This window comes from Notamacropus eugenii, chromosome 2 (genome assembly GCF_028372415.1).
Source record: "Notamacropus eugenii isolate mMacEug1 chromosome 2, mMacEug1.pri_v2, whole genome shotgun sequence".
In the NCBI taxonomy this organism is placed as follows: domain Eukaryota; kingdom Metazoa; phylum Chordata; class Mammalia; order Diprotodontia; family Macropodidae; genus Notamacropus; species Notamacropus eugenii.
In genome coordinates this window covers 328,222,059-328,244,682 of record NC_092873.1, presented here as the reverse complement: position 1 = coordinate 328,244,682, position 22,624 = coordinate 328,222,059, and the positions used below count along the sequence as shown (strand labels likewise).

The window sequence follows — 22,624 nt, the reverse complement described above, 5'->3', positions numbered from 1 at the left end:
ACAAGAGAAAATAGTCTGCTTCACTCTGTGATCCAATTCCATAATTCTTTCTCTGGATGTGGAAGGTGTTTTGCCTTGAGAGTCCATTGGGAATTTTTTAGGTCCTTGCATTGCTGTGAAGGGCTGTAGCATGTTCATCTTGAATCTTCTGAAATTGTGATCAGTTATTGTGTTGACCAGAGTTCCCAAGTCTTTCAAAGTTGTTTAAATTTACAATAATATTGTTGTTCAAATTGTCCTCCTGGTTCTGTTCACTTTGTTCTATATACAGGTCTTCCCTGTTTTTCTAAACTTTCCCCTTGATCATTTCTTATAGTTCAATAGTATTCCATCACATACATATACCATAACTTGCTCAACATTCCCCAGTTGATGAGCACTCCTGCAGTTTCTAGTTCTTTGCTTTGGGGAATGGCTCTTATTTTTATAAATCTGAATCAGTCCCTGTATTTCATAGAAATTAGAACTTTATCAAAGAAACTTGCTGCGAAGATTTTTTGACCATTTACTTTAGGTAGGGATTCTTAACCTGAGGTCCATGAACTTGTCTTTTTTGGGGAAATACTTTGATAATCATTTTGATATAGTTTATTTTCTTTGTAATCCTATGCATGTTATTTGATGCATTAAAAAAATATTCTTCTGAGAAGGCATCCATTAGCTTCACCAGATTAAGAAAGGGTCCATAATACAGACTAGGTTAAGAACCCTTGGGACAAAGATCATTGTCGTCTTTTCCATTTATCGTACTTGGTGTTCTCCCAGTAGTTTGCATTCATTATTCTCCTATGTGTATTGTTAACTCACCAAAGAGCTGCCAAGGCTTTGCCTCTTGGTTGAGAAAGACTACAACCTGCCCTGCCCCTTCCCATCACTCACTCTTTTTGCTTTGATATCTGGTCTCCTGTACACTTCATAACTGGAATTTTTAAGATGAGACATCTCAGCAATCACTACTGAATTCCTTAGAAATCCAAATAGCTCAATGTTAATCTAAGAGTGAAGGGAAATAGGTACCCACCCAGGTGTGGGTGGCGTCCCTCTTTCCCAGCTCCTCCTTTTGGAGCATCCTCTTGGGTTTGCCTTCTTCCTTACTTTACCTCTCTGTGAGGGAGATAGGGCCCCTTAACAGGCTTTGATTAGAGAAAATAGAGAAAAAAAAAGGAAACTAGCTTAGTGACCACTGAACAGAATAGCAAGCCTGGAGTCAGAACCTGAGTCCAAACCCAGGCCTCAGACACTTTCTAGCTATGGGACCTTGGACAAGTCACTTATCCCTGTCTGCCTCAGTTCCCTCATCTGTAAAATGGGGATAATAATAGCACCTACCTCCCAGGCTTGTTGTAAGGATCAAATAAAATAATAGCTGTAAAGCACTTTTTAGCTATCAAAGGGAAAAGTATCCAAAATGACGACAGAGCCCAGAAAGATAGACTACTCTGATGAAAACCTCCTTCTACCAAAACTCATTTTATCCAGGGGAATCTGGGATCATCCTGTCTCATTTAATCTTTTCCCAGCTCTGGAAAGTAATAAAATCTTTTTGGTTGCTCTAAAGTCCCTAAATGGTAATCCTGACAACAGGAAGGATAGCGATTCATTTCTTTCTACGTCCTTGGGTGACCATCACCTCTTTATTGCATTTAATTCTCCCCCATATACACGTAAACCAATACAAAAAAAAAAAGCACATTGTCTTTTTTTTAGTCTCTTTTGAAAACAAATGCAAACAAAGCAAAAAAAATCGAGAAAACAAATGTCTTAAAGAAATGGGGAATGGGACATAGGTTCAGCAGAGAGCCAGGGCAATGGAAGGAATGAGGAGGGTCTGGAGTTTCACACATTTAGCTCCCACCATCAGCTACTCATATCCTGCGTGGTCTCTGGGTAATACTGTATCATTCAGCCACATTTCCTTCCCCCTCCCCCTGCCAGAGTCTTACCTCTTATTAGAGCAATAATAGAAATAATAAATAACAGCTATGGTTTTTCTCTCCCGTTTTCCCCCATCGTGGGATGTGCACACTCAAAGAGCTTCCCAATAGTTAAGAGCAAAGAAGTCGAGTTGGGAAAGCCTGAATTCAAATCCTGTCTCAGACACCAGTTAGATGACCTAGGTGATCACCTCAACTTCATTTCCCTCAACTGTAAAATGGGTATGATAAAAATTCCTATTTCACAGGGTTATTTTATATATCAAATGAAATAACATCTACAATGCCTTACAAAATTTAAAGTGTTCTTGAATGCTCTTTTTTATTTTCATTTCAATTCTCTCCTCACCCATAGGTCTTTGAGAGAACTTCTCTGGAGGGGCAGGCTCATGGCTAGCTGGGTTTAGCACCCTAGGAAGGTGCTAGGTCCCTGGAAGGCTCTGTGCACACCAACAGACATTGTCTCAGTTTCTGAAATTTACATCATTTAAAGCATTTCAGTGACTTACTTACCTTTAAGGTTGGTGGTGACTGAGGTTTAAATGGAGAGCTCCGAGGTGGTTGTTTTTTTGATTATCTTGAGGAAGAGGTCAGCTTAGGTTAGACCACTGCATCTGTCAGAAAAGTGTGTACCTTAGCTTTTCATCCTCTGCAAGCCTCTGTAGGCCAGACTCACTTGACTTTCAATCTGGGTCAGTCATTTAGTCTCTCGAACTAAGTGTCATCCTAGACTCCTCATGGGTATTCACCTTGCATATCTATTTTTTTTCAAGTCCCGCCATTTCTACCCTCACACCTTTTCTTAAATAAGTCCCCTTTTCTCCATTCACATAGCTGCCATCTTGGCATATGCCCTCATCACCTCTGATTGGTCTCGCTGCCTCAAATCCCTCCACACATCACTCCATGCTCCATTTAGCTGCCAAAATAATCTTCCTACAGTGCAATTCTAGTTTTGTTACTCTCCTTCTCAGTAAACTTCAGTGGCTCCCTATGACCTCCAAGATCAATTATAAAATCCTCTGTTTGGATTTTATTTTTTCTCTTTTTTTTCTGTTTGGATTTTAAAACCCAACATAACCCAGTCCTTTATTACCTTCCCAATCTTCTTACATTTTACTCCCTTCTAAGTCTGTCTGTCTGTGTTCGTCTTTCATTTTCAAAGAAGACCATGACATCAGAGAAATGATGACATGACTTGAACTTGAATTTGTTTGGAGTGAGGGAGTTGCTGTGCAAGATCACCAGCCTCACTTTCTCCTCCTGAGCCATCTGGGTCCGTGACCAGATATTCATCAGTATGACTGGAGAAGGCCCAGGATGCAATGGGAGACCTGGCCTTTTCAGGTACTCACTTAGAGTGAGGTAAGGCCATTCAGTACCCTACAATTCAACTATACTGTTCTTGGGTTCCTCAAATACAGCATTTCATCTCAACTTCATCCCTTTTTGCTGACTATCCTTTGTGCCTGGATAGTCCCCTTCCTTGCCTCCTGGCCTTCCCGGCTTCCTTCAGATTTGTTCAGATCTCACTTTCTATAGGAGACCTTTCTGAATCCTGCTACCACTGCCAGTGCCTCCCTTCTGAGACTGCTGAGTATTTGCACTGTATCATCTTGTATATCCACAGTTAACTTATAATGTTCACATTCTAATGTGAGGAACAGGGAGTAAGTTTTTTCCCTTTCTTTGTATTCCGAGCATTTAACATGTACCTTACACACAATAAGCACTTAACATATTTTTCTTGGCTGACTTGGAATCAGCTCTCATTAAGATAAAGAAAGAGTAGTCAGCTGAAGCTATGATAATAGGCTTTCTCAGTAATGGGGACTTTTCTTTGTTGACAGTCCTGTGGAGGATCCCTTCCTTCCCCCTGACCCCATTCTTGGTCACTAGCCCTTTGATCACCTGCCTTGTGTTGATCCTGCCTTCCCAACTCCCCTTCCTTTTTGGCCTCCAATATGTCTTGTTTTCTGTTTACTGAGTTTTCTTCTGAGACAGAGAGAGGTTAATCCACTTAACCACTTTCAGCCTTAGTTTCCTCCTCTCTAAAATGGAGGTAATAGTGCCCATCTCACAAAGTTGTCAAGAATGAGATAATATATGTGGAATATTTTGCAAAACTTAAAGTGGAAATGGTATTAGCTATAGCACAGTGCCTGGCACAAATGTTTAAAAAATGTTCGTTTATTGATTGAATGATTGCTGCTCTGACTCCTTTGTTTCCTGTATTTTCCATTTTTCTAGTCCTGGTTCCCTAACCCTTCGCTGTGCTGTCACATACAACCTAGCCCAATCCCCTGGTATTGTTACCCCTTTTAAATAGCTGATATAGCAATATGCGTTAGTAACCAAAGGACAGATTCTGAAAGTTTACAAAAAATAGCGTCTTTTCATTGCCCAACATGCTTCAGTTCCTGTCTTTACTCAGACCACCATAAACCACCATAAAAGACAAAACCACATCCTCCTCTTGCATGGTGCTGTTAAGGTCTTGTTCTGTGCCACACTGGGTTATTTTTTTTCCTTTGCATTTTGTAGTACAGGAAGAAGGGAGTCTTGGAGATGGTTGGGTTGAACCACTACATCTCCCATTAAATTCTCCCAAATTACAGGAGATCTTTTTGAAAACTACCCAGCATCCATGCCCTCTGCCTTATAGACAGGAAACCATATCTCACATCTGTACTTCACAACTAGTCTCCGGAAATCACAACTCACATCTGTACTTCTTTGGAAATGCAAGGTTTGCTTTCTGAGAGGGAGCTATGAATGAATGTCAAGCAAAGGTTTCTCAGCTAGCCAAAATACCGAAGATTCAGTGGCCAAACACATAATCCATTGGTTGAAAAAAGCACTATCCATCTGGAAGGAAAAAAACCTTTATTAAGTACCTACTATGTGCCTGGCACTTTGCAAATATAATCTCATCTGATCCTTACACTTATCCTGGAAGGTAGGTGCTGTTATTTTCCCCATTTTATAGTTGAACTGACCAAGGTGAAGTGTCTTGCCTTGGATCACACAGCTCGTCAGGGTCTAAGGTCACATTTAAACACATATATTCCTGACTCCAGGCCCAGTGCTCTATTCACTGACTCACCCATTTGCCTTACCTTCTAACCCAAAGTTTTTGCAACTAAATCATATACTTTACATATACAAGGAGATCAATGACAAAGAGGAAGGCACCACAAATACTCAAATATTTCTAATAGAATTTTCTATAAACAAAGTAGGTGTCCATCTATTGGGGAATGGCAAAAGAATTTGTGGTACATGAATATATTATAGTTTTACTGGGCTATAGATAACTTGAATATGATGAATATGGCAAAGGTTGTGAAGAAAAAGGTTGTGAAACTCAATGTTATGAAATAATAATGACCAGTCTTAACCCCAAAGAAGAGCTGTGAGAAGATACCTCCTCTCACCTACCTTCTTTGCAAAAGTAGGGTCCTGGAGGGTGTGGAACATGCATAGAATGTCCAACTTTCTTTATATGCTGGCTAGATTTGATGAATTATAATAATAATTATAATAAGTGAAGGGAATTGTCATCAGGACCTAAGAGTAGGTCTTGAATATCCATTGATCAGGACAGAGAGGATGATCCCATTTTAGCACCTGCACAGCCCTAGAAGTGAATTTGACCCTATACCATATGTCCTAGAAAACAGATCTGCTCTAGCATTGCAAGACTGTTTTCCTAGATGGGGAAAGAATTGAAAATCAAATTGTTAAAAAGCAGGTTGCAAGCATAGTCTTGTTTTCTTCTTTCTAGGACTGTACTTGATGAATTTCCTCCCACATAACACAAAGAAAATAAAGCTTGGTGAGGGTGAGCAAAATATATACCTAATGCAGTACTGTGCTCCTAGTGGGTACTCAGTAAACGTTTTCTCCCGATAATGACATATTATGTTTCCTTTACACATGAATATCCAGAAACAGAGCCAGAACCTAGGATCCTACCAAGGGAATATCTATGTCATTTTAGCAGTTGTCTAAATATTTAGTAATAAGAGTTAATATTTATATAGTGCTTACTCTGTGCCAGGAGCTGTACTAAGTGCTTTACAATTATTATCTCCTTTGATCCTCACAATAACCCTGGAAGGTAGGAGCTATTATTATTCCCATTTTACAGATGAGGAAAATGAGGCAAAGATTTAAAAGACTTGCCCAGTATTCCACAGCTGGATTTGAACTCAGGTCTTCCTGACTCCAAGCGCAGCATCCTATCTACTGTACCACCTTGTTGTCCACCAGGACTGAGAATTTTAGATGCTCAGATCATGTGGACTTCTCTTTTATTTGGGGACATTAAAAAGAGTCTTACTGACAATATATCAATAACTTAAGATCTGTAAATTGCCTGCTTCCAGTGGTGCTTGGCATTGTATGTGATGCCATTGCGATCAGGGCTGTAACTAACATGGAGTGATTTGGTGCATAAACTTCATCTTACTCCAACAGCCTAGACAGATATACTGGAACCACCTCCATGCTGATAACAGGATGCTAAATATGGGTGCCTGGCTTCCACCTTCTTCCCCAACCCAGACTGTCTGGGGGAGGATCGACCTCCTCTCCTGGCATGACTGTACCTACAGTCAGACTGCACTCTGTGCCACACTCCCCACCCCAAATTGTTCTGCCCCCAGCACAATTATTTTTAGCTATGGCTCTGATTATAATAGTGTCTTTTCCATGTTTTAATTTCATACTTCTTGAGATATTCTTTCCTGGAAAACAAGTTTTTGATGAAATGACCAATGGCTGGTTTCCACAGTGCATACATAGAGTTACTAGAATTTATTCATTGTAATTCTAAATCACACTTTTCCCCTTTTTTATTTTTTAGGATCCTAAACATTTTAAATCAGAGAAAACAGGGAGAGGACATTTAAGGGAAGGCTGGAGAGACAGTCACCAACCCATCATGTGCTCCTACAAATTGGTGACTGTGAAATTCGAAGTCTGGGGACTTCAAACCAGAGTAGAACAATTTGTACACAAGGTGAGTGAAAGCCATGTTATGGGTTTTAGCAGGGGCCAAGGAAAGCCACCATATTGTTTAAGATCTGGTCAGGGGGGATAGGTGTATGTGCAAAAGTATCAACCACCTCTACAAGGCAAATTGATTATGAAATCCCATAGTACCCCTTTCATAAAATGCTTCCACTATTACAAAATGAGCAGCTAGGTGGCACAGTGGATAGAACACTGAGCCAGGAGTCAGGAAGACCTAAGTTCAAATGAGGCTTCAGACACTAGTCATGTGACCTTGGGCAAGTCACTTAACTATATTTGCCTCAGTTTCCTCATCTGTAAAATGAGCTAGAGAAGTAAATGGCAAACCACTCGAGTATCTCTGCCAAGAAAACCCCAGATGGGGTCATGAAGAGTCAGACACAACTAAACAACAATAAATATGCCAGAAGTTGTGCAAAGCACTGGGGATACTGAAAAAGTCAAAAGACAGACTGCCCTCAGGGAACTCGCAGTCTAATAAAGGAGACAACATGTGGACAGCTATTTACACATAAGTAATAGATGGGATAAATTGGAAATAATCAGCCATCTAACTATTCTATTGCTAAAGACCAGTTGCTTAGCTTTTTTTGTTTGTTTTGGGTTTTTGGGGGGGGGTGGAAGGAATTGGGGTTAAATGTCTTGCCCAAGGTCACATAACTGGTAAGTATCCAAGGCAAAATTTGAACTCAGGTCCTTCTGAATTTAGAGCCAGTACTCTGTCTATTATGCCATCTGGGTGCCCCAAGTTGCTTATCTTTTTAAGGAACAGGCATGTGGCCCTCTTCTATACGGGAAAAGTAAAAAATGCATGCCCTACTTCCATTTTTTCCCCAGTTTAGTTAGCTTTTGCATTAGTTGTGTTTGCAGGAGAGGCTGCAGGTCTTTTCATTTATTTGTAACATAGGGTGAAGAACTGAAATACTGACTTGAGGATCCATAATCTAAATGACTTTTGCAGAATTCTTAACCAAATCAGAAGCTGTGTGTAAGGCATTTGCATCACAGATAGTATGCTACAGTGACTAGAGAGTAAGCCTTGAAGCCAGGAAGACTTTGGTTCTAGACCTGACTCTGACACACACTGGCCATAGGACTCTGGGATAAGGCATTTAGCCTTATTGCTCCTTCAGACTTATCCAACTCAAAGCCCTTTAACTGGGAAATGTTTGATGAAATTTAACAAAAAAACCCAAAACTACAATATATAACATAGATGTTAAAACGTGATTTTTCCAAGTCAATGTGTTCCCAGTTTCTATGTGAGTTTGACTCCACTGCTTTAGGTAATCTATGTATTGTAGAAAAGGTACCAACCTGCATTAGTGGAGACAGTTTCCTCACTTGGGAGTTCCTTTTAACCAACATAAGCACAGGTCTACCTCCTGTCTCTTGTCTCTGTATAAAGAACTTGGCCAACCTCAAAATGCTATACATTACATATGTTAGCTATTATTATTAGCACTTAAAAAGCGGTGCTAGAATTGAGTGCCCAAGAAGCAGTCTCCATCTGCTTCCACAGTTCTCACCCTTGGAAAATTTAATGTCATAAATAGCAACTAAATGCGGATTGAATTGAAAACTCTTAATGTTTTATTGAATGAATAAGTATTGATGATGTTGTTCAAATGTTTCGGTCATGTCTGACTCTTTGTGACCCCATTTGGGGTTTTCTTGGCAAAGATACTGGAGTGCTTTGCCATTTCCTTCTCCAGTTCGTTTTACAGATGAGGAAATTGAGGCAAACAGGGTTAAGTGACTTGCCCAGGGTCACACAGCTACTAAGTAATCTAAGGCCAAATTTGAACTCATGTCTTCCTTACTCCAGGCCCAGCCCCTCTATCCACTGTACCATGTAGCTGCCCCCAATGATTAAATATTCTGAGCTTTATTCTGAAACCAGATCCTTGACCACTGCAGAGCCTGTAATGATTAGTGTCTTGTGAAACACATGGAGATAAAGGTCTAACGCCCTTTCTGCTGCCAGTCACTCAGCAGTAATATAGTCAATCAGTAAACATTTATTAAACATCTATATGCCCCATACCATGCTGAATGCTTGGGATGCAAAGAAAGGTAAAAGACAGTCCCTGCCCTCAAAGAGCTTACAATCTCATAGGGGAGACAATACACAAATAACAATATACAAACAAAATATATACAGGAGAAAGTGGAAATAACCAGCAGAAGGGAGACCCTGTCATTAAGGGGGATCAGGAGAGGCTTCTTGTAGAAGGTAGGATTTTATTTGGGCCTTGAAGAAGCCAGGGAAGCCAACTGGGGGATAACCAGGGAAAAAGCGTGAGTTCAGGAGATGGAATGTCTTATTTGAGAACCAGCAAGGAGCCCAGTGTTGCTGAATGGAAGAGTACGTGTCAGGGGATTGCCTTCAGAGTTAAAAATTCCACTCTCCCACTTAGGTTTAGATCGCCCCTGACATCATTCCCAAGCCATCTCTTCTGTGCAACCCTTGAGTCCAGTACAATCTTCCCTCCCTTAGGCCACTGCCATTAGGGAATTTTATCATTCCCTTTCCTGAAACTAATAATAAGGTAGCCCTAACACTTGCACAGTAATTTTCCTATGGGTGGCTCAGGCTAATCTCAAGAATTTTATCCTCATCTTTAAAATACCTACCAGCATTGTACAGGACTATGAATTTTCCCTGGTGCCCATTCCTAAATGGAATAAAGTGTTATCAAAGTTCAAAAAACACACCTGCTGTGGCATCGAAGGGACTAATTAGCATCTGGGGATAGCATTTCTGTGGGTTTAAAATTCCGAGGATGCCTCTCTATGAACACCTTTGTTTCTCAAGGATCGCTTCACAGTCAGAAAAACCATTAAAATGTGAACTCTTAAAGCATTCTTGAATCCTGGTTTCCGACAGGCAGCTGTGTTGTGCCTAATGTGATGGGTGTATTTCCCGGTGCCGTGGTTGCTTTTTCTTTGAGTCTTACCAGTTTCACACACTCAGCACTCAAGTGTCTTTTGTTACATGCTGCTGCTCATTTTCATTCCATGTGTTTTCCTCCTTCCATGTCATAAAAGCCTCTTTAGCTACTCAGATGCCCTGAGGAATAAACACTTCATTAGAAGTACTTTTCCTGCTTCACAAAACCCCACAAAAATTCAGATCTATCATTTACTGAAACATGCATGAGAGGAGAGGTTTCGTCATTTGCTAAGTGGGTTTGGCAGGACTGAGGGAATGTTAAGATACGCCGAGAATGTCTTGGAAACATACATGTATGTACAAGAAACAAGTATGCCATAAATATACACATGTGCAGGTATGCTATATGAACAAGTCAGGCAATAAACATTTTTTTAGCAACCTACTTTATGCCAGGCACTGTGCTAAGCCAAGAATATTTATTTTAATGCTTCACAGAACCCATAAATTTATGTATTTTTAAATATACTCCCTTCAGAATTTCAGACTGTAACCTATCCATTCCATGACTTCTGGCATAATAATTGTCCATATCCTCCTGTAAATCCTCCACAGGGGGGTCCAGCCATCATCAGCATATGTATACTTCATGTTACAGCTAACTTGAAGGGGGCAGGCGGTTATTAAATACCTTCTGTGGGTCAGCCTATGTGTTAAGCACTAGACATATAAAGGAAAGCAGAATGCATTCCTGCAGTCAAGGCACTCACAGTATGATGGAGGAGACAACATGTGGACAAATATATATAAATCTATAAAATGAAGGTGCTGGAACAGAATCTCCAACATCTTTTTCAGCACCTTGGAAGAAAAAAGTCAAACCATGAAGATATTTGTGTTAGAATTTTTTTTTCCTCAGTCAACATGGAAACATTTTATTTTGTTTTAATCAAAAAACATTTTTAACATTCATTTTTTCAATTTAATTAATTTGTTTTCAGTTTTCAACAATCGTTTTTATAAGTCTTAAATTTTCTCCCCCCTCCCTCTCCCTTCCCTCCTCAAGACGACATGCAATCTTATATGGGTTCTGCACATGCATTCTTATTAATCTTTGTGTTAGAATTTTATTCCTGTGTCTGCAGTATATTTTTTAAATGCAGTTTGCTGAATAAATTTAATTTGAAGTGTTAACAAGATTTGGAAGTTATTCCAAGAAAAGAAAGTTAAGTTCAATAAAGTGGAAAATCAGTGATCACAAATTTATTTATTTATTTTTAAATTTATTTGTTTTCAGTTTTCTACAATCACTTCCATAAGTCTTAGATTTTCTCCCCCTTCCTACTCCTCCTTCCCCAAGATGGCATGCAATCTTATATGGATTCTACACATACATTCTTATTAAACACATTTTCACATTAGTCATGTTGCAAAGAAGAATTAAAATGAATGGGAGAAACCATGAAAAAAACCAAACAAAACATAACACAGGAGAAAATATTCTGCTTCATTCTGCAGTCCGGTTCCGTAGTTCTTTCTCTGGCTGTGGAAGTAAGGCATTTTGCCTCAAGAGTCCATTGAGAATGTTTTAGGTCCTTGCATTGCTGTGAAGTGCTAAATCTACCAGAAAAATTCCTTGCACATTGTGGTTGATGCTGTGTACAGAGGTCTCCTGGTTTGCTCTTTTCACTCAGCATCAGTTCATATAAGACTTTCCAGGCTTCTCTGAAGCCTTCCTGTTCATCATTTGTTATAGCACAGTAGTATTCCTCTAAATACATATTCCACAACTTGTTTAGCCATTCCCCAATTGATGGCATCCCCTTGATTTCCGTGAATACATATTTATTAATCACCTACTATGTGCTGTACTAAACACTAGGGTATGAAAAAAGACACAAACAGTCCCTGCCCTTTAGGAGTTCACATGTTAATGCAGGAGAATCCATGCAAATAACTATGTACAGACAAGATACATACAGGTTAGATTGCAGGTGATTTCACAGGGAAGGGCGGTATTAGCATTAAGGGGGACCAGGAAAGGCTTCCCACACAAACACAAGGTTTGAAACATAATATAATATAATGTAATATAATAACATAACATGGCATAACATGACATAATACGATATAAGATAATATAACAATAATGGCTGATGTTTTTTATAGGGCTTTAGGGTTTATAAAGAATTCTGTCTACATCATCCCATTTGATCCTTAAAACAACCCTGTGAAGTAAGCTGTTATTATCTTTATCCAACTCACAGGGCCCTTGTGAGAATCAAGTAAGATCAGATACACACAAAACACTTTGTGAGAGCTATATAAATGTTGGCTATTATCATTAAAGAACATAATGACTCTTAGCCTATATTCCTATATGCACATGATAGTATTCTTTTCCAACAATCACACCTTAGCCTTCTTGGAATAATGAGAGACGCCACCCTGACTCAGTAAGTGGAAAGCATCAGCCCTTTTAATTGAAGATAAGTGAGGACTAACTTTCATAGGTAACTAACATCAAAACTAATTGCCTTGCTGAATTGCTACCAAGGAGCTTGTCATTCATACATCACTTAATGACCCTATGATTCTCAGATACGTGGCTATACTCTTTTTTAAAAAACTATCATTACCTTTTTAATAAATAATATTGATGGGGGCAGCTAAAGTGGTGCTGTGGATTGAGCACCAGCCCTGGAGTCAGGACGACCTGGTTTCAAATATAGCCTTCAGACACTTGATACTTACTATGTGACCGTAGGCAAGTCACTTAATCCCAATTGCCTCACTAAAATAATAATAATCACAAATAATTAATGATGATTGCAATTGTATATGTAATGAGAGGGACTATGAAACCCATTTTCCCCAGGAAACCAGAAATCAGGGCAGTTTATTTCTTACAAGGTTTTGTGATAAGGAATTGTGCTTCTACTTTTCAGGTGGTCCGAGATATCCTGCTGATTGGGCACAGACAGGCTTTTGCGTGGGTTGATGAGTGGTATGGTAAGTCAGTTCATTTCCCTTAAGCAACTTAGAGAACATCCTAAAACTTTGATATATTTCTGGTTCTGTTTTAGTCTATCTGATTTCCACTGTTGCGTGGATGTTAGGAGAAAAAAAATTCAGGAGAACTATTTCCTGTCTTGAAAAGAGTGTGGTCCAATAAAAAAAGAAAGAAAGAAGAGTATCTTTTCCAAATGAGCATGTTAATGAAAGATGTCATTATAAACTATGGTCTAAACAGAGAATGACTTTAAAATTACTGACTACTAACTAAGTAGAATGATAAGAAGCTCTATTCTTGCCTGTTTCACGGGGAATGACCCATACCAACTTCTGTAGGTAGATTTCAAACTTCTCTTATTATATTCCTAGAAGGAAGTATTTATTCTAAATGGGAGGGTATTTTTTAAGACTTGCAAATATTTTATCAAATAGAAATCCTTAAAATCTTCTATTATTAGAAGCTAGAGAACAGTAATAATAATGGTCTAGCATTTAGATAGTTCCTTATGGCTGGAAAAGAGCTTTGTACATTATCTTATTTGATTTTCCTTCTCATTAACATGAAGAGTTTCCAAAGGCTTTAGAAGAAGAAGCAACCTCCAAGGGTGCAAACAAGGTTATTTGGGAAGCGTGAGAGTTTGGGGTTCATTTTTTGTTTGTTGGTTGGCTTATTTGCGTAATTTGGGAAAAGCTAAATTAGTTTTATCTGTTTCTAGTAAATCATCAGATTTTCCTATTTTGTCACTTGGTTGATGGACCATCTCTCCCCAGCTTTCTTACCCCACAATATCACGTTTGTCTTTCCTTTATGAGGGAGAGCCCAGAATAATAGAACGAACACTGGTCTTGAAGCCCAAAAATGTGAATCCAAGTCCCTGCTCGGGCGCTTAGCATCCCTTTGGCCATGAACAAAATCATTTCATTCTCTGAGCCTTTGGAGAATATAAAGTGGGGGTAACAGTGCTAGTGCTAACTTCCTCATAACAGAGTGGAGATGACACTGAGTTTTTCTTTGGAAGTTAATAACAGCAGGCGTGTATATAGGACTTTTCAGGTTTACAAACTGGTTTTCAAATACTGTCTCCTTTGATCTTCACAACAACCCTGGGAGGAAGGTGCTATTGTGATCCATGTTTTATAGTTGCAGCAGATAGAAATTAAATGACTTGCCAGGATTACACGTAGTAAGTGTCTGAGGCCAGATTTAAACTCAGGTCTTCCTTACTCCAAGTTCAGTGCTCTATCCATTGTGCTACCCGGCTGCCTTTAAGCTGATGGGTTGGAAACTTTGGTAGTTTCTACCAAGCTGGAAGTTTTCAGTAAGGTTCTAGGGATAGAGTCTATGTCTAGTGTCCCAGGATAAGCATAACTAATTTTGGAGAGGTATTACCAGCTTGGCCATATGGTGGTAAATGATAAGCTATTTCATCTCTCAGAGACCTTCTCCTAAGTTATAGAGGGATTATAGTTCTTCTTGGCAGAAAGAGACCCCACACTAATGAAGTTGCATATACCTGAAGTCTTGAAGTACCAGTCTCATAGGGTTGTGGGAAAGCCTTTTGTAAATGGTAAGGTGCTATGTAAATGACCTGAAAAAAAATTATAAGTCTTCAGATAGTATTCCCATTTGTAAATAGGAATAAATGCATTCTATTAGTTTGGGTTAGATCTGGATTTCTTAGAATCTTAGAATAAAAAATTTAGAGCAAGAAGGGACCTTGTAAGTCATCTAGTTCAATTACTTCCTTTTGTTGATGAGGAAACTGAAGCCCAAAGGTTGATTTCTTAATGAAATCTAGGTAGCTGTGTGGTGCAATGGATGAAGTTCTGAGATCAGACGTAGGAAGATCTGAGTTCATATCCTGTCTCAGACATTGACTAGCTCTGAAATTAGACAAGATGCTTGCACTCTCTCAGCCTCAGTTTTCTCCCTCCTTCTATCCTTTATTAAAGAAAGAACATTAAATTTAAAATAAAGGGGTAGCTCAGATTAAATGATCAGAGATGGTCAACAGTCCCAAACATAGCCACTGCTTTGAGTCATTTAAAAGTCGATGTGCCTCTATAAACAGTTCCAGTTCATATTCACCTATGGAGTGGAGTCATCTTCCTGGGTTTGCTCAGATGTGTAAGACATTAGAAGAGATCCCTCTTAAAGATTAGCATTTGCTGTTCCCTCTTTTTTGTTTTATATTTACTTACCACTAAGGACTAGACCACCAACACATAACACTGCTGAGATTTTTGAGACAGCCAAACTGTGGCTACTACCCTCTACTTCATAAAGTGAGTGATTCTTCCAGTCTCTAACACAAACCTTTCCATATGTATGTCTGGGCTCCTTTCGAGGTCTAAGGCAAGAACAGAAAGTTCTTCTCCCAGTCAGTTCAAGCTTTGCCCTAAAACATACCTCTAAGTACATCATTTGCTTACCATCTGTCCTCTGATCTAAGAGATCATAGGCTCCAATTGATGGGCTGGCAATGACAAAAAAGGAATTAAACAACCTAAAATAGGATACTTTGAAGATTAGAAGATTGCCCAAATTGATAAATTTCTTCCCAATGCCAGGGTCTTAAAGGGATGACCTTTAGATAACCATCAGAATTGGTAATCAGAGAAACTACTCCAAATCCAATGTTAAGGTTCTTGTAAATAGGATCCTTATAAGGACCTACTGAGATAATGTACTGTAAAGGGCTTTGCAAGCTTTTGAGTATTATATAACTGTCTCTTATTATTGATAGCTTAGTTGGCAATTCAGTAGATCCCTGACCTTGGAGTCAGGAAGACCCAAAGTCAAATCTGATTTCAGGCACATACTAGATGTGTGACCTTGGGCAAGTCACTTAACCTCTCTCAACCTCAGTTTCCTCATCTGTAAAATAGGATTAATAATAGTACCTACCTCCCAGGGCTGTTGTGAGGATCAAATGAGATATTTATAAACCTTAAAATGCCATATAAATGTTAGCTTATTGTTCTTTATGAGAAGTGAATTGTGAAAAGAACTTAAGAGAGAACCATGAAGGACTATTAAGCAGAGAATGAGAAATTCCTTTTCTTCATCAATCAATCAACAGGTATTTATTGTGTCAGTCAGTCAGTAAGCATTTATTAATTACCTACAGTTTGCCAGACACTGTGTTCAATACTGGGGATACAAAGACAAATGTGAAACAGTTCCTGTCCTCAAGGCATTTACATACTAGCAGGGGATAAAATTTTTATGTGTGTGTACACACACACACATATACCTGGCACGTACAAGGCAACCTTGGAGGGGAAGACACTAGAATGGGGGTGAGGAACCTGCAGTAGAAACTAGGGAGTGTGGAGGGAGAGGGAACCAGGAAAATCCTCCCACAGAAGATAGCACTTGAATTGAGTCTTGAAGGAAACCAGAGAGCCTAAGAGCTGAGGAGAGTGAACATTTCCAGGCTGGGGTGGGTGAGAGGAAATATCCATATAAATATTGGAGACTTGGAAATGAGAGATGAGTGTCCTATGTGGGAAACAGCAAGTAGCCCAGAATGGCTGGACCTGGTCAGTTTCATGTCCTCTAGTTTCATTCTGGCACTTGAGGAGGAATGGAAGAGGCAGATAGATGGCAGGCAATACTTGAGGGATAAGTAGAGATGGGACAAAAGGATCAAGGGATTCTAGAGCAGACAATAGTGTAGAGTTGAATTGGTTCACTATTGGGTCAAGACTGGAAAGGGAAGAAAGTGAGGCCAGAGCAGGCGTGATGGCCAGAGTGGCAGAGGGATCAGAGGTCACAGTGAGGACAAAGAAAGAGTAAGGCAGGAAGTGTGTTGGAGCCAGATCAAATTGGCTTGTGAGAGCTGACTGTTAAATTTTCAGTGTAAGTATTTATATTTCATGATGAAACCGGAATCATGACTTGATCATTGTTTTTTTAGAAAGTGACAAAGAAATGTTGATAATGAAGATTAAACTTGAACGTGTGTGATGGAAGGGATCAGGGGCCCTTCCCTGGATGAGGATCGGATTAGCGACCAGGAGAACAGTGACCGAACCTCTCCCCAGATCCCTGTGATCCCACCTCTCCCCATCTTGGAAGTGCTGAAAACTTCCAAACTCCCAGAACTAGCTCTGAAAACAGTAGTTCATTAAAAAACAAAAAACAAAAACAAAAACGTAATGGTTGAAATAGTGTTCCTCCAACAAGAACAGAGCCCAACTTTAAGACAAGTTCAAAATCAAGAAATAGAGTAGGAAAATGAGCAAACAACAGAAAAAGAATAAACATAGAACAGTACTATGGTGACAGAGAAGATCAAAACCCATACTTAGAAGAAGGCAGTGAAATTATAAAAGCTGCAAGTAACACCTCGAAGGGGGAAAAAAACGTTAATCGGACACAAATCCAACAAGAATTCCCAGAAGAGCTAAACAATAATTTTCAAAATTAAATGAGGGGGCTGTTAGGTGGCACAGTGGATAGAACAATGGCCCCTGAGTCAGGAGGACCTGAGTTCAAATCTATCCTCAGACACTAACCATGTGACCCTGGGCAAATCACTTATCCCCAATTGCCTCATCTCCCAAAAAAAAAAATTCAAATGAGAATGGTAGAGGAAATATTAGGTAAAGAGATTAAACCTAAGGAAGAAAATTATGAAAAGACAATTAACATCTTGGTAAAAGTGACATCAAAAAATATCAAAGAAAATAATACCTTAAAATAGAATTGGTCAAATGGAAAAAGAGGTACAAAAGTTCACTGGAGAAAATAATTTCTTAAAAATTAGAATTGGGCAAGTAGAAGCTAATGACTCCATAAGACATCAAGAAAAAAAGCAAATTAATGAAAACCTTATAAACCTTTATGAACATTGACCACATATCAGGGCATGAAAATTTCACAAATGCAGAACTGCAGAAATAGTATATCCTTTACTGAGCACAGCCTAATAAAAATTATATGCAGTAAGTAAGTAGCCTTTTAAGAAAGGGTAAAAAATTAGCTAGAAATAAGACAAGACAAATAGAGGGAATAAACATAGGCAAAGAGAAAATAAAATTAATCTGGTTTTTGCACATGACATGGTAGTTTAACTCTAGAGGGACAACTAAAAAATTAAGTGAAACAATAATTTTTAGCAATTTAGCAGTATGCCAAATAAATAAAACCACAGAAATCATTAACTTTTCTGTTTATTACCAACAAAACCCAGAAGGAAGAGAAAGATAAAATTCCATATAAAATAACTAGAGAATGTATAAATACTTGGAAATCTACCTACCAGGATACACTTTGGAACTATAAAAATACAACTACAAAATATATTTTATATAAATACAGAACTAATTAGAACAATATTAATTTGTTCATGAGTAGACTAAGCCAAAATAATAAAAGCAACACTACTACCTAAAGTAATTTACTTATCCAGTGTCATATCAATGAAACTACCAAAGAATTATTGAATAGAGCTCGAAAAATAATAATGAAATTTTACTGGGAAAACAAGAAAGCAATTTGTCAAAAATTAGGTTTAGATAAAACATTTCACAACATATACCAAGTTAACTCTCAAATGAGATCTAAAAAATGACATCATAAACAAATTAGAGTCTGTGGTTAAGGGAGGAGTTCATGGCCAAAGAAAGGATAGAGAAAATCACAAAGGATAAAATAGACAATTTTGGTTACATAAAATTAAAAAGGTTTTGCACAAAAATTTAATATAGCTAAAATTAGAAGCAAATGATTAACAGAAAAAATTACAAAAAGTTTCTTTGATAAAGGCAACATATCTAAAATATATAAATAATTGATTCAATCTCTTAAGAACTAGAGCCATTCCCCAGTAGGTAAGTGGTCAAAGGACGAGAACAGGCAATTCCTAAAAGAAGAAATCCAATATATCAATACCATATGGAGCATATTAGTGCCCCAAATTACTAATAATGAAAAAAAACAAATTAAACCCTCTTTCTACAAATTTGGCAAAAATTACCAAAAAAAAGGAAAATAGTTGTTCAAGGTACAGTGGGGAAATAGGCACATTAACATACTATTGATAAAACTTTGAACTGATCCAGCTATCCTGGAAAACCATTTGGAATAATACCCCAAAAGGCACATGCCATTTGACCCAGTAATGCCACTAAATACTCCTTTATTCCAAAAAGATTTTTTTAAACTTTTTTTCGTATTTAAATTTATTTAAGTTTTCAACATTCATTTCCACAAAATTTTGGGTTCCAAATTTTCTCCCCATTTTTCCCCTTCCCCCACTCCAAAACACCGAGCATTCTAATTACCCCTATTACCAATCTACCCTCCCTTCTAACATCCCTCCCTTCCCTTATCCCCATCTTCTCTTTTGTCCTGTAGGTCAAGATAACTCTCTATACCCCATTACCTGTATTTCTTATTTCCTAGTCGTATGCAAGAACAATACTCCACAGTTGTTCCTAAAACTTTGAGTTCCAACTTCTCTTCCTCCCTCCCTCCCAAAAAGATTTTTTTTAAAAGGGAGAGGGAGGAAGAATAATCCAACTGTAAAAGATGCATAGAAAGTCTTTTTCGTAGTGGCAAAGAACTAGAAACAAAGTGAATACCTCTCAATTTAAGGAATGGCTAAATAAATTAAGGCATATAGATATAAAGGAATATCATCACATCACAAGAAATTACTAAAGGGACATTTTTTAGACAAAACTGGGAAGGCTTTGTGAATTGATATTGAGTTCAGTGAGCAAAACCCAGATTACAATTTATGCCATCACATTACCATTGTTTAAAAAAAAAACAAAAACTTAAGAACTCTGATCAGCGTAATTAGAAGCTATAATTCCAAAGGAGCAGTGATGAAATATATTACCCACATCTCCTAATAGAAATGGAATGAGCTTGAGATATAGAATGAGACATAAATTCTTGGTCATGGCCAATGTGGAGTTTGCCTTGCTTAACTATCCATATAAATATAAGCATTTTGTTCTTCTTTCCATTTGGAGGAGAGAGTTGGGGGAGTGGGGAGGTGGGAAGCCACAGGGTAACCAAAATGAAAAAATAAATTAAAAGAGGGCCATTGACACATTTTTTTAAATGCACAGAAAAGAACACAAAAAAAAGTCGGCAGGAGACACAAACTAACAGGACAACTTTGAAAATAATATGTTGAATTTGTTGTATTCGTGGAAAGAGATTCAAGCTAAAAAACAGTATAGATCCATTAACTTCTTGACCTTTTTCTGATCTGCCTTGCAAACAAAATGATATTTTGTTGTCTGTTAATATTTTTTAAGAAACAAATCACTTCAGTTATAGATTATTAGTGCTGATGAGATTTCTTCTGTCTCTTTACACCATCTTCTTTGTAAAGATCAGGGTTATTTGGGGGCAAAGGGAGTATGAGTGTATGTTATGATAAAGGAAAACAATTAACATTCACAATAGTGAACAAAAATAGGATACCCTCACCCATAAAAAGAGGAGGGTAGCAGAGTGGATTAGAAATCAGTACAACAACATGTCGCTTATAAGAAAGACATTTGAAACAAAAATTTCATGGAATTAAAGTGAGGGTCAGGAATGGAATTTATGAGGTTTCAAGTGAATTCAAAAAAGGAGGTGTAGCAATCATGTGCTAAGGCAAGACAAAAATAAAAAGAGACATGGTTAAAAGAAAAAAGCAACAAAACTGAATTATGTTTAAAGGCACAATAGATAATTAAATAATATCAGTACTTAATATGTATGCATGGAATAGCATAGCAACTAAATAAAGGAAAAATTAATCAAATTACAGGGAAAAGTAAACTATAAAATTATAATAGTTGAAGACATTAATGTGTTCCCTTCAGAACTGTCTGACCTAGACACAGCAATAAGATATAAAGAATAAAGAAGTTGAGGACCTGAATAGAATTTTAGAAAGCTTAAATGTGATAGATCACTAGCATTACTGAATGAGAATTGAAAGGAATATATGTATTTCCTAGCTATGGGTAGGGTCTTTACAAAAATTTAAAGTGCTGGGGCATAAACAAATGCAAAAAAGCAGGAGTATTTCATACTTTCTGAGGATGACAGTACAACAAAATTACAATCAATGAAGGGCATTTGAAGAAAAGATTGAAATTTAAATGGAAATTAAATAATTTAATCCTTTAGAGTTGGTGAGTCAAAGAACAAATCATAGAAACAATGGACAATTTTATCAAAGAAAATGAAAATGATTAAGCAAGTTGCCAAAACTTTTAGCAACCAAAAGCAGTCCTACAGGAGAAATGTTATATCTCCTACACCCTTTAACAACAGAAAGAACAAGCCAATATATTTGACATGAAACTAAAAATGAAATAGTAAAATAATAAATCATGAAATCCTACCAAATGTAAAATATAGAAGTTCTTAAAAGAAAGTGAAATTTAAAAGAAAAAACATGGATGTCATGACTAAAACTGGAATCTAGTTTATAAGAAAAACTAGTAAAATATTCAATCCATTAACTAATTTGATTTTTAAAAAGGGAAAAACCAAATTACTAGTTTAAAAAAGGAAATTGTTTCATAATAGGTGAGGCAGATATAAATGAAATAATTTCAAACTATTTTGACCAACTATACTCCAATAAGATGTATAACTTTAATGAAATAGATGAATATTTACAAAAATACTAAGTAACTAGGGTCAAAGGACATGGAAATGTTAAATAATGTAAATTTTTTTTTAAAAAATTTTTTTAAAAATGTTAAATAATGTAAATTTAAAAAAATTTATAGACAAGCCATAAATGAAGTGCTAAAGAAAAAAAAACAGAAACAGATAGATTTACAAGTCAATCCTATTAAACATTTGAAGAATAAGTCATTCCAGTGTCAAAATTAATTCCAATCTTAGAATTATTTGCAAAAAATAGAGAAAGAAAGGATTCTAACAGACTACTTCTATGAGAACAATATAGGTCTAATACCTAAACCAGGGAGAAATAAAGTAGAAAAAGAAAATTATCTGAACCAATACCACCAATAAGTACAGATTCAGATTTTTAAACAACTGTTAGCAAAAGGACTACAAGATATTAAAAGGTAGGCTGATTTAATATTAGAAAATCTATAATTATAGTAGACCTTATTAATAACAAAAATTATAACAATTACACCATTTTATCAAGAGATCCAGAAGAAGCTTTTGACATAATATAGCAGCAGCCTTTGATGTTAAAAAAAATCTTTTAAAAAAAACCCTAAGCATAAGCAGAATATTCCTTAATATTATAAAGCCAATTGTTAGTATTATCTATAAAAGAAAAATGTTTAAGTCCTTTCCAGTTAAACCAAGGTCAGATAAAGTATGGTTGTCTTTTATCATCACTAATTTTTTTTTATCAAGTTCTAGAAACACTAGCTATAGAAATAAGAAAAGAAAAAGAAATTGAAGGAATAAGCACAGACAAAGAAGAAACAAAACTCCCACTTTTTGCAAATGTTTACTGAGAGAATCCTAAAGATTTAACTAAAAATTCAACAGATTAGCAGGTTCTAAAATAAAACCACAAAAATCATCAACCTTTATCTACAAAATCCAACAGAAAGAGAAAAAAAAAGAATTTCATTCTAAATTTTTACAGAATATATAAAGTATCTGGCATATAGTAAATGCTTAGCAAATGCTTTATCAAAAATTCAATTTTGATTACATAAAACTAAAAGGTTTTACAGAAAAAAATTAGAATTAGAAGGAAAAGCATTACCTAAG

General features: G+C 37.1%; 1 protein-coding gene across 7 annotated transcripts in view; it reads left to right on the top strand.

Moving 5' to 3' along the window:
- The window catches only part of PITPNC1 (phosphatidylinositol transfer protein cytoplasmic 1), a 378,124-nt gene that overhangs the window by 325,550 nt on the left and 29,950 nt on the right, over window positions 1-22,624 (top strand). For all 7 annotated transcript variants that reach the window (XM_072645459.1, XM_072645460.1, XM_072645455.1 and 4 more), the window contains 2 exons: window positions 6,805-6,960; window positions 12,819-12,882. In XM_072645459.1, the coding sequence (XP_072501560.1) occupies window positions 6,805-6,960; window positions 12,819-12,882 (220 nt within the window). The remainder of the gene's footprint in view (window positions 1-6,804; window positions 6,961-12,818; window positions 12,883-22,624) is intronic.